Genomic DNA, 12,543 nt, shown 5'->3' with positions numbered 1-12,543 from the left:
TATCCCCTCAGCCAGCCACCCCAGCAGGTTCCGCCATAATAGTTGCCTGGGTTACGTATGTATGTGTGGGGTGGAGCTATCAGAACAGAGATGGGACCCATTTGGGTTAGGGGCGTGTTTGTTTTGGTGATTTCAAATGTCAACATTGGCTTTCAAATATCGTGCACTGCACCTTTAAGATATGTTTTCAGATGGAGTCTCCAAGTATTTGCTGTTTTATTTTTCACTAACATGGCAAGCTGCGTATTCTGGCCTTATTAATGAGAATAAGACTGATGAGGGAACGAATGTTTATCGCTGCTACAACGTAAAAATGAAACGTTCTCCTTGTTTCAGGATGGATCATGGAGGTTGTGTTTCTGTGCTTTACCTGAGTAAGTGTCGAGTCTCCACATGCTTTCCTCGCATCCTGTAAAAAAAAAAACAGATTTCTATTTAGATTTTGGATTAAATCGAGTCAAAAATAAATAAATAAATGAATAAAAATAATCGACCAAACCATCAAAATCCTGTTACATTGCACTACGAGTTCTAACACCGTAATCACGTAATGTTCGGAGCGCTCGGTGGTTCTGAAGGTTCTCTTACTCGTATCTGGTTCTTCAGCTGCTCAGCCTCCTGTCGGAGCTGCTCCAGCTCACTCATCTTGAAATGACCTTTGACCTTTATCCTCCCTCACACACTCTCTCTCTCTCTCTCTCTCTCTCTCTCTTTCTCTCTTTCTCTCTCCACCTGTGAGGTCAAAAGAAAAAAAGAAAAAAAAACAAGTACACCAAATATAATTTACTAATCGAACCACATATAGTATGAGATCTTTAATCTGATTGTGAGATCGGAATGAAAAATAGGATACAAATCCATTGAGATCAGAAGTTCAATACGAATAGAATCGCACAGGAACGAAAGGGAAAAAAATATATAATATATATCTATATATAAAGAATTATAGCATATAATTTATACAGTCTGAAAAATACAATTTTAAAATAATCCATAAAAGTCTTGCCTATGCTTGACTATACACCACCATACAGTACGTCCTGGAGTTTGTGTACGCTCGCGCTGCCGTAATATAATATTGTAATTATTACACAGTATATAATTATATATATATATATAAAACATCACTTCCTTCCTGATCTTGCTTCACTACTCAGTCTTTAAAAACCACGAGCTATTTGAAACCAAAACATAGTTTTCCTCTCCTATTAGCACGATATTAACGCTGTATTATATGTTTATTACTAACAATTCTATTCTTTCTACGTGTAAAATCAGATCTAATCAAAGGCTTTGATCTTTGAGCCGTTTGTACCGAGCGTCAATTTGGATTGTTGCAGCTACAGAATATCATCAGGGATTTCCTAAATGCTTCATAAATGTCTAATCTAATGCATTCCTCTTGTTAATATTTAATATTTTATGCGGAGACTCTGGCGCTATTGGCTTTAAAGTGCAATTTGTGTGTCTGGAGCGAGAAGACGCAGCGACGGCCACTTTAATCTGCCCTAATGGATAAAAGCGTAATCCGACAGCTCCAGAGGCCACTTATGAGAGCAGAAAGAGATTAACGTTACTGCAAAATGGCACAGCAGATTTAAAAAAATAATAAAAGTATGTCGTGTGATTGGATCGGCGTTAATGAATTTTACAGTACGTTCGTGTCATTTTGCGGTGATTCCAGAGACACGTGAAAAAAAAAAACCTTAAGTAACTTAGCTTTACTGTTAAATGATGAGAAACAACACAAAATATTTGGTTAGAAGAAACTGCCGGTTTAAGTTCTTACCCTTCAGTAGTTTATCAAAACGAAGGTGAAGTACCGCCGTCTAAAAATCGACGTGTAGGCGTATTTCTGTTGTTGTTTTTGTTGCTGCGTCAACCTTTTATTACAACGCTAACATTTCCATTGTTAATATTTAACCTATCGTGTTTGTCGCTGTCGATGCGTTGTGAGGTTTTTTAGTTGCTAACGATATCTGAAAGTAATCAAACATCTCTTAGAACCAGTGGTTTTAATATTCTGAATATCTTTTATAATATAATATTCTGGCACTAAACTTGGATCAGCTCTTGTTGCTTTTCGTTGCAGTCAAATTCACCCAAACCTCTGACCAACCAGCGACCTCTGGATTTCCATATTTCCCGTTAAAAAGAGTCGCGCAGTCTGAGAGTTTTGCATGCAGAACAAGTGAAGGTTTGAACCCTGGCGTAACAGATTAGAAACTCTCCCAGGACTTTTACATAAACAAAACTGTCACGCAGTAGTTAAATGACTTTATAGCACTACACCAACACAGTCCAGATCCAGAGCTTCTACAGAGATACGAGGTGTTTTGTTTTTCTAGTGAAGAATCAAATTCAAAGCCAATCAAGGTCTTTGATCTCATCTCATGATCTGGAGATGACTTTGTCACAAAAAAAATAAATAAATAAGAAAAAAGCAGCCTCAGCTCCATCACATGACACAGAGATGGTTAAGACTAATGAAATACAGTAGTTGACTGAAGCTGTTGTTATTTTCCTCCTATACTCAATTCCTCTTTTGACCAACAGCGTAGCAAATATTAAGTGTAATTTATTTCTTCATCTCGATAAACCCACAAAAATAAGCTGAGCATGTGATATAATGCATTGTGAAGGTGGTTACTCTGTAACTCTGTGTTTGTACCATTGGAAAGATTGATAGGTGACATAACTAATGGCACCCGGAAAAGCTTCGGTTATCTTCCATAATAGAACCCAAGCTGTTGGGGTCCAAACTGTAGGGTTCTGCGTAGACTTTGAAGCGACAATCGTCCGGCTTTAACGAACGATACGGCGTAATGGTGGAGCAAATGGACGTCGTATGGGGCATCTCTCAACGTGTCGTGTACAAACTCCTCAGACAAATGCATTACATAGCCATTAATCACTTAAAAAACGAGGTGTGCCCAAGCTAATCCTTTCCGAATGGGACGACTTTGAGAAGCAGCAATCTTCGTTCTGTAGGCGTGGCAACCGTCATGAAAGTTTAATGGCGCCACCTGTAGTACCGGCAGCACTTGGGACATGCAACACAAAACCACAGACAGTTTTCAAGCTTGTGACGGTGGTTTTGTCTTTGTGTTTATTATATTATATATTTTTTTTCATTTCCTTAATGCGTTCGATTCGATACCTCGTGTATGATTAACTCATCTACTTCATGTTAAATGAAATAATCTCATTACATTGTTATGGACAGCTCGCCTAAATAGGAAGGATTGTTGCACAATTACAAATTCGGGATAGTTAAGATATTAGTCGTTAAATGATGTAACAAGGAACCAAACATCTGTGAAAAAGAACTTGTTTAAACATCTGGACGCGCCACTGCATCCCTTAAGGACTTGACTACACAGGTCAATGATGTAACCTTCAAACACACACCTCTGTGCATCGAGCAACAGCGAGACGTGATGATCGGATGCTAAAACGGGATAATATTAAGTGACCGGTGTTGAACAGATTTAGGAGCGTGTGTGATATGTGTGAGGTGTGTGATGTGGAGGCCTGTCGCATGAGGATGCAGGAGAACAACCTGTTATGGGAATGACAAAGCTTTATCCAAATCTAGCTCCACATTCATTGTGTCCACTTCATGCAAGGTGATATTTAATGGAAACAGCAGCATATTACAGCAATATATTTATATATATATATTATATAATATATACAATATATTAATTATATATATACTGTATATATTTCTATATGTCTATATATCTACTCCAGATGTTCCGTTTGCATCCAGTTATTTCGAGGCCCATTGACTGCATGCATTGTACATTGTACATTCTACAATACCTGTTCGTTAAGCTTGTCGGCTTCAGCACAGGAAGACTGCAGAGCTGACAGCTTGAGGAAAGGGTTGAGTCCGATCTCTTCTTCCGTGATAGATAATCAGACCCGAACGCACATGATGGCCGTGAATCAGGCCTTTAAAAACGCAGCAGAAAAAATCACTGCATTTCTCTAAACAGACCTGAAGATCACAAACCCGGGATTGTGTCCGCTTCGGTCTGTAGTAAAGCTTGGGCTTGTTCTTTAGAGAGAGAAGAAAAAAGATAAAAAAAAAAAAATAATAATAATAATGATAAATAAAAATAAAAAAAGGCTTTTTCTAGGAAAAACAAAACGACACAAGAAATCCGAAATCAGGCTTTAAATAAAACGCTCGTTTTCTCTGTTTTTTTTCCCCTTCCTTCCTTCCTTCCTTCCTTCCTCTGCTGTTCTCTCTCTCTCTCTCTCTCTCTCTCTCTCTCTCTCTCTCTCTCTCTCTCTCTACTTGATTCGTTGCACGAAATGAATTATTCAGATCAAACCTCAATGCACTGATGCTGTGCACGCGAATGTAAACAAAAAAATATATTATTATTAATAATAATGATCAAAAATAATAAAAAAAAATAAATAAAAATAAAAAATAAATATCTTGGCTATCTCGCCGGTGTAGCGCACAAGACACCCATAAGTCCTCCAGTGTCAGACACCAAACCAAGCAGCCGGACAGATTTATGCTTCAGGAATAAACGACCTTATTATTTCGCGAACCGAGATAAAAAAAATGTATATATAAGAACGAGATAAACGAGATAAATAGCACGCGCGCGCGCCGCTATGAGTCCCTGTAGCTTGTAGGATAAAAGCTCATATCCTACAGCGTCTCATATGTGAGATTCGACCACACCCATTTTATACAGACCGTACCATCACAACGCCCCCTCTTTTAAAAGGGAGAAGGAGCTTTTAGAGACACCGAAACTCCCAGCTACAGACATCTGTACTCATTAATCCAGATGCGTTTACAGAAGAGAAGTAAACATGTCCTCACACATGGAAATATCCACAGACACATTGTACACCCCGTGCTGTCAATATTAGCACTGTCCAGTTTAAAAAAAAAAAAACTCTATTTGTGACTTTTCTGTATTTCCAAAGCACATCTGAGAGCCATTTTTTAATGATTCTACATTAAAAATAGACTAGTGTTGACTATCACAAATGCAACTCCCACAATGCAGTGCCACAGCTCTAGGGTCTCTGGTTTAATTCTGAACTTGGCTTTAGTGTGTGTGTGGAGTTTAGCACGCTCTCTCCATGTCTTTGGTTTCCTCCCACGTCCAAAAAAAAGTAAAAAATAAAAAAAAAAGTAGGTGGATTGGCTATGCTGAATTGCTCCTAGGTGAGAACCTGTATGTGTGTGTGTGTGTGTATGTGAATGTGTGTGTGTATGTGTTTGCATGTGTGTGAATGTGTGTGTGTGCATGGTTCCCTATGATCGACTAAATACCCCTATGGTAACAAAATAAACTTATTTTCATGTCAACCAAGGAACTAGGTTATATATTGCAAATGGCACCTTTTCTTTTAACATAATTATTAGGCCCTGACCATTCGATGTCTTGCCCACTTTTGTCACCCCGTATCAAAAAAGTCTGATTTGGTCTGAATAACTTCACACTAGCATTAATTAAAAAAATTATTCTCTTCATGAGTGCCATTGAACTGTATGTTCCTCCTCTCAGGAGACCTGAGGCGCCACCCAAAGGACACTCACTCCTAATTACACCTGGTATAATTACCCTGACACACACACACATACACACACACACACACACACACACACACACAGTGAGAGACAGAGAGAGATGTAAGAACTCATATTAGAGCATTATATATATATATATATATATATATATATATATATATATATATATATATATATATATATACACCTAATCTACTAGTATAAATGTACAGGGTTTGTGATCACCACCCCTCCCCGCTTCACTGATGTGTTGGTACGTTCCACCTGCTCTGCTCTTCTTAAGGCTCCATTAGGGACTGTAGTAGCTGAGGATGGGTTGCCTAGCAACACCATTTGCAGTGGGCCCAAGCAAGTGGACACACATACCTCCTCTATTACAGTATTTAAAAGAATGCAATGACACGAATTTAACTTTACACAATTTGCCACTAAACTCAGATTTAGTCAATCAGAAAAAAGCATCTTTCGTGTCAAACATTTGATTATTAAAGTTTACACTGGACCATAAGTATGTGATGACAATCTGACCTGAAATCATGTTCTGTAAAAATCTGTATCAAATGACATTCAGGTCCACAGTGATGTCTTTGAGGTTTGCTGATGTAGTTCAGGGCCTAAAGGGACTATAATAGTCTATAATATAATAATCATGCTGTTAATGGAAAATATTCGAAGACAGGATGGTGTGATGCAACGTGAAGCTGAGTTACTGCAACACGTTTTATTGTCTTATTGCACAGCAATTAACAAGCAATTAAAACTGTTAATTGATCAGTTTACCCCGTCTCAAAGATTTTTTTTTTCTCACTCTCTGGAAATATACTTTTATTCCACTCCCTTGCAAAAAAAAAAAAAAAAAAGCTCAAGATTTATCAAACTGTGATAGATCCAATGTGAAAGACTCTCCTTGAGCCAATTCAGCTTTTCGGCAGGATTTAGATAACAGGGCCATGTTGAACTTCTTCTTCTGAAGCCATTTGTTTCTTGATTTTTATAAGTCATTAAATGCTTTAAAGCAACATTTCAACTTTTTTTATTCAGCTGTCTGACAGAGGTCTGTATTTTTATTTTATTTATTCATAGATTAACATTTGGTTATCCAAAGTTATCCATAATTCCCTCAATCTTGACTGGAGTCCAATTCCCGGCCCAATATATACAACACCAAGCTACATTAGTCTCATCAGATAATAGCACATATTTGTAACAAAGTTGGGGTGATTTATGAGGCCATTTTTTTTTAAGAGTTCTTTATAAATTAGCTGTTCATTTCCCATTATGAAAGGGTGTGTATACTTATGCAGCCTGGTTATTTTTATTTTTTTTTCATTTAATAAATATATACTAAATAATGTGCAAGCATATAATCCGCAGACGTCCTATTCGACTCCCCAGTGAAGATGAATATAAAAGATTATAACGAAAGTAGTTAAATAAACAACTGAGGCCTGATAAAACACAGACTGTAATAGCCTGTAGAATTGTAGTTACACGCAGTGACCGCTAGATGCCAGCATTCAACCTGCTTACAGCTGTATACTGTTATTACTTCACAAAGCTGTTCGAGTTTACTGACAACTATCAGAATAAAGAAAATATTATTTCATCACAGGCTATAAAAATTTGGAGGCGTGTAAAAAAGAAGAAGAAGAAGAAGATGAAGAAGAAGGGGGAATATTTACATGACAAAATATTAATATGGAAAACGACACTCAAATGCAGAATGCAGTTTTTTTTTCTACATTGTTTTTTTACAATTATATGTTATTATTATTATTTATATGTATTATATAAATAATAATATATAAATTATTTATTTATTTATATTACATGCAAACATTTTTATTAGACAAACAATGACAAAGTGTAAAGAACCAAAACCCAGAGAGATTTTTATTTATTTATTTATTTTTAATGTTTACAGCTGAATATCTTAAAATAAAGGATTTCCATATTGAGTAAAACCTCGTATTAGTTTTGGGTTCAGTGACCACAAACCTTTTAGCTATAATACGGTATGTTTTCCCAGTCACGAAGATTTGTGTAAAAAAAATTGTGTAAAAAAAAAAGAAATAAATACAAAAAAATCAGGAACGGGAAGTAATGAATTACTCAAACAAACCGAAACTACAGAGAACTACATTCCCCACAACTACCGCGTGTGAATGACGTCATTCGCGTGCGACGCACGACTATTAGCTGAGGCGCGTTAGCTTTGTTTACTAATGCATTTGCGCGATATAGACGTTTTAACACTACGTTTTAGGAGTCTACGTTTTTTATTTAAAGCGTTTTATGTAACGACGGAAATGATAGGAAACTACTAGGATTTAAATTTGTTTATTTTTCCGAGCTGGAAAGAGAATATTTGGGAAACGAATAGCTAGTTAGCTTGTTAGCTAGTTAGCTTGTTAGCTGCTGGCGCTCATCGGTTCTCTGTAAAGCTGTACCGAGGGTAAGGAGTCATGGCTTTAGATGGGATCAGCGTGTCGTTCCTGAAGTACGAGCTCGCGGCTACTATAGACCAGGCGGTGCGGTGCGCAGTGGACACGGTGTTAAAGGAAACAGCGCGGATTGTCGGCGCGAGACTGACTGAGGCGCGTGACGCCGCCGCAGAGTCCCGGCGAGAGAACCGGAGCCTGCGCGAGAGACTCGACGTGTCCGAGTGCGAGCTGAAGGCGGTGCGTTACTACATGACCGCTGCCGAGAAAAACATAAAGCAGTGCTTGTTGTTAAACCGAAACCAACCGCCATCCAGCAGCGCCGTCACCGAAGACCTCCAGTTTTCCTCGGAATCGACTCTGGAGAGGACGGAACCGTCTCAGAATCACCTTAAAACTTTTAGAAACACATCTGGAAGGAACCACGGCGTTAAAACCTTGCCTAGTGTCGGCTTGTGTTTACCCACCGTGCAGTCTGACTGGCCCCGTAACGTTATTAACCGACGGAGGATGCGTGCGAACAGCGCGTGCTTCATAACCGACACGTCGAACCGACTCCCCGTGGAGTCTGACTCGGTTCAGGAGAGAACCGACGAGCTTACAGAAGAGCATCAGTTTTACATCTCAGAGGAAGGAGTGATCGATAAGGGTGCGTAGATCCAAGTGGTTCTAAACGATTCGGTTCTCTGTGGAGTCGGTTCATTAACACACCACCACTACCACGAGATCTTCTAGCACAAGACTGTTTGTTTTTTTTTCAAGGGTGTGACCCAAGGCATGTCTCATGACTAAGTTTACTGCATGATGTGAAAGCTAGATTGATCAGAGCAAAAAGCACCTTAAACCCTAAATACACGAATCATTTTAATTCCGCTTTTAAACTGTGGGCCACATCAATGTGAGTCTGATGGGAAAAAAGTGATTTATGTGGAGTTGTGACTCCATACACATGCAGAAAACACTGAAACGTGGCTCGGTGTTGATTGTACATTATATTACTGCTAGCTATAAATCTTCCTTAACGTCATCGCAGCTCTCGAAGGGCGCAAACTTGTCTTGATTGATTGATTAGGTAAAATTTGCTTTATTGTCAGGAAAGAACTTCACAATAAATTCAAGATAAACTTAACACTCAGTTACAGATTAACAAGCGCTATAAATCCCATTTGTACAAAACAATGAACCATGGTGTGTATGTCAGATTTAAATACGTCACACTTTTTGATTTACGTACAGAACAGTTTAGGACTAAAACGTGGTGAATCTAATAAACCCTAATCATGTGACTGCACACTTCAAATTTTAATAGAGTTGTGTATGATTTTTCCCTTTGTGTTTTGCAGAGTATAAGACCCCTGCTGGTGCGGTGCAGGATTTCGGGAGAGCGCATCAGGAGGAACAAGACGCTACAGGATCGTCCGTGAAGGCCCCCGATGAGCCGTGCGACATGGGCAGGTTTGAGTTTGAGATGGGAGCACCAGCGGGTAACGTCAACGAGCTGAGCCTCATTCAGGTGATGGATGCTAACGAGGAGATCAAGCAGAACTCTGTGAAAGTTGAAGACGAAGCTGATGTTCAGCCTTTAGATCCTCCGTCTATAGCTGTGGCTTCCTCTTCCAGTTCAAACACTCAACCCCAGATCATCTCGCCTCCCGTGTCCGCTGGTGAATCTGAGGCGCCTCCGGGTTTGATGCCACCCGTCGAGGCGACCGACAAAGTACACCGCTGTAACGTCTGTGGCCGAGGCTTCCGGCGCTTCTACTGCCTGAAAACACACCAGCGCATCCACACAGGCGAGCGACCGTACCCCTGCCGCTACTGCGAGAAGCGTTTCCGCCACTTGGACAGTCTGCACAAGCACCAGCGCATCCATACAGGCGAGCGACCATACCGCTGTGCTCAGTGCGGCTGCTGCTTTCGCGAACTGGGCCAGCTCAAAAAACACCGGCTCAAACACTCGCCCACTTCTGCGGCTCCGCCTGCCCACCCTGGACTCTCTCTCCTCCCCGCTGCAGCCCCCTACACCTGGTCACACTTAAACTCTCAGTCTCTGGATCTGGTCTAAGTGCTCAAGCCTCCTGAGCTACACAAACTACACAAAAACTAGCGTATTATATGCCTGAGTTCAAAAGGTTTTAACTCTGCTGGAGCAAATAGTAGTAGCAATGAATATTCAATCTCATTTAAAGCTGTTGTACATGTTGTATTATAACTCAAACAAAGCCAGAGGTTTCTACATCTATGGTTTTAGCAGAAACATGGGAGACACCTAGAGATGGGAGACGCCTAATACACATTTTATAGCTTAAGATAGCTTAAAATATATATGACGCAAAATTTCATCTGGTGCATGTTGCACACACTTTCTGTGAGCCAACAGAAGTGGGCGGGGCTACAAACATTCTCTATTTGATCCATAAAAGAAAACTTGATTATTATCAGGGGGCACGGTGGCTTAGTGGTTAGCACGTTCGCCTCACACCTCCAGGGTTGGGGGTTCGATTCCCGCCTCCGCCTTGTGTGTGTGGAGTTTGCATGTTCTCCCCGTGCCTCGGGGGTTTCCTCCGGGTACTCCGGTTTCCTCCCCCGGTCCAAAGACATGCATGGTAGGTTGATTGGCATCTCTGGAAAATTGTCCGTAGTGTGTGATTGCGTGAGTGAATGAGAGTGTGTGTGTGTGTGCCCTGCGATGGGTTGGCACTCCGTCCAGGGTGTATCCTGCCTTGATGCTTGATGACGCCTAAGATACGCACAGGCTCCCCGTGACCCGAGGTAGTTAATAAATGAATGAATGATTATTATCACTTACTAATTATTACTAAGGCCTTTACATGCATATGTGCTGCTTGGTAAACCTCTGAAGAAGAATAGGGCAGACGTGTTTTCGTATTTGTAGTAAAATTCAGTTTCATCTCTCTGTCTTGTTCACCACGTTGGAGCCTCTACAAACTTCTCGTCTGTGTGTAAAGCGTAGCCATGACCACATAACACAAACACTTGCATGCTGCTTAACTAGAATGCCTGAACTCTAGTGCAAGGGATTCACATGCAGGCTGAAACACGTCTTTTTTCTGTTTTGTGGGAAGTTGGTGGGTCACAACATATTATTTTTTTTTTATTTTTACTTTTTTTTTTTTTGTCCAGGGGAAGCAACAGAAACTGGGAGCGAGACTGGAATGTAAGAACCTGTTTTTTTTTTTAACATGTCACTCAAGCATACAGACACAAATTGTGTCTTTAAGCTACACAAAATATAATGTATATAAACAAATAAAAAGTTTACTGTGAGCAAAGGCGTTAGAGATTGCATCGATCTGTATTTACGGATGTTTACGAGCTTTATTAGTACCTTCCTGTAGCAAAACCACACAAAACGGTTAACACGTTCATTTTATTGTTTCTATAGCAACCGGTGATTCATGAAATATATTGATTGTAGCTGTAATGTCATTTGTGGTATGCTGTTGCTTGAAATGCTAAAGATATTAAAAATCTCACTGATTGAACTTTGGTTGTATTGCATCTGATGTAAAGAGGAACTGAGAGGGTTATTTTTAACCGTCCGTACTGTCATACATGAGAAACACAGAGCCTGAAATGCACTAAAGCAGAAAGAAGAAGGAAAAACTGTCAACTTTTCACACCTCAGGCTTTACACATATTGTGTCACATCGGGTGACGCAAAATGCCCAGAAATGATGTTAAAGTTTGAATATTTATCCCTGTAATTAACATCTTCATTAGCATCCTAGCTTTAACTTTTCTGCTAAAAAAAAAAACACCATCAGCTCTCCTCTAAGATATAAGTAGCCGCCCTGAGTGTCTGCTGTTACTTGGTGCTACTGCATCATACAGCAGCTACACATTCTGGCACATTCTGAGTGCAACATTTGCATTACTTCTCACTCACTCACTCACTCACTCATCTTCTCGGAAACCCCTGAGGCACAGGGAGAACATGCAAACTCCACACACACAAGGCGGAGGCGGGAATCGAACCCCCAACCCTGGAGGTGTGAGGTGAACGTACTAACCACTAAGCCACTGTGCCCCCCTACATTCCTTCTATACTTTAATAATTATTATTATTTATTATTATTATTTACATCGTTAACATGACGACATTCAACCTGGCTGGAAAATAATAGCTGAGAAAAGACTAGCAGTGTCCCCACGTGCCATCAGTGTGACGCAGGAATAACACAAATTAATGCAACCAATTAGCACCAGAATCATTAAACACGTGACATGCATGACGTGATAAAAATATTGCAAAAAAAAAAAAAAAACTATTAAAAAAATGAATTATGCGTTAAGCGCACGTGGTACATAGTCAATGTGCATCATTATTAGGCATCATTTTGTATATATGCGCTCGAGCTTGGTGTTTACCCCCACCCCCAAAAAAATAAACAACAACAACAAAAAAAACAACACTTTCCCCTTTTGCAGTGTCACATGCATGGTCATGTGATCAATCCCAAACCAGTTAGATCTCGTCCCAAACAGTATCCTACCACAAATATCTAA

General features: G+C 39.8%; 2 protein-coding genes across 3 annotated transcripts in view; one reads left to right on the top strand and one right to left on the bottom strand.

Moving 5' to 3' along the window:
- gnb2 (guanine nucleotide binding protein (G protein), beta polypeptide 2) overlaps nt 1-4,664 on the bottom strand; it is a 10,721-nt gene extending 6,057 nt beyond the window's left edge. Inside the window, exons 1-3 of one of the 2 annotated variants that reach the window (XM_060863467.1) lie at nt 3,829-4,664; nt 589-732; nt 371-409 (exon numbers count right to left, since the gene is read on the bottom strand). In XM_060863467.1, the coding sequence (XP_060719450.1) occupies nt 371-409; nt 589-645 (96 nt within the window). In that variant the 5' untranslated portion in view covers nt 646-732; nt 3,829-4,664. Of the gene's footprint in view, nt 1-370; nt 410-588; nt 733-1,789; nt 2,063-3,828 lie in introns of those variants that run through there. The other variant, XM_060863468.1, reaches the window with a different exon arrangement.
- Nucleotides 4,665-7,772: 3,108 nt separating this feature from the next.
- On the top strand, nt 7,773-11,519 carry LOC132841186 (zinc finger and SCAN domain-containing protein 12). Its single transcript, XM_060863443.1, has 2 exons — nt 7,773-8,662; nt 9,357-11,519. The coding sequence occupies exons 1-2, from the start codon at nt 8,038-8,040 to the stop codon at nt 10,076-10,078; spliced, it is 1,347 nt and encodes a 448-aa protein (XP_060719426.1). The 5' UTR covers nt 7,773-8,037; the 3' UTR covers nt 10,079-11,519.
- The last annotated feature ends 1,024 nt before the right edge of the window (nt 11,520-12,543 follow it).

This window comes from Tachysurus vachellii, chromosome 26, assembly GCF_030014155.1.
Source record: "Tachysurus vachellii isolate PV-2020 chromosome 26, HZAU_Pvac_v1, whole genome shotgun sequence".
Lineage (NCBI taxonomy): Eukaryota > Metazoa > Chordata > Actinopteri > Siluriformes > Bagridae > Tachysurus > Tachysurus vachellii.
This window is presented reverse-complemented; position numbering and strand designations above follow the sequence as displayed.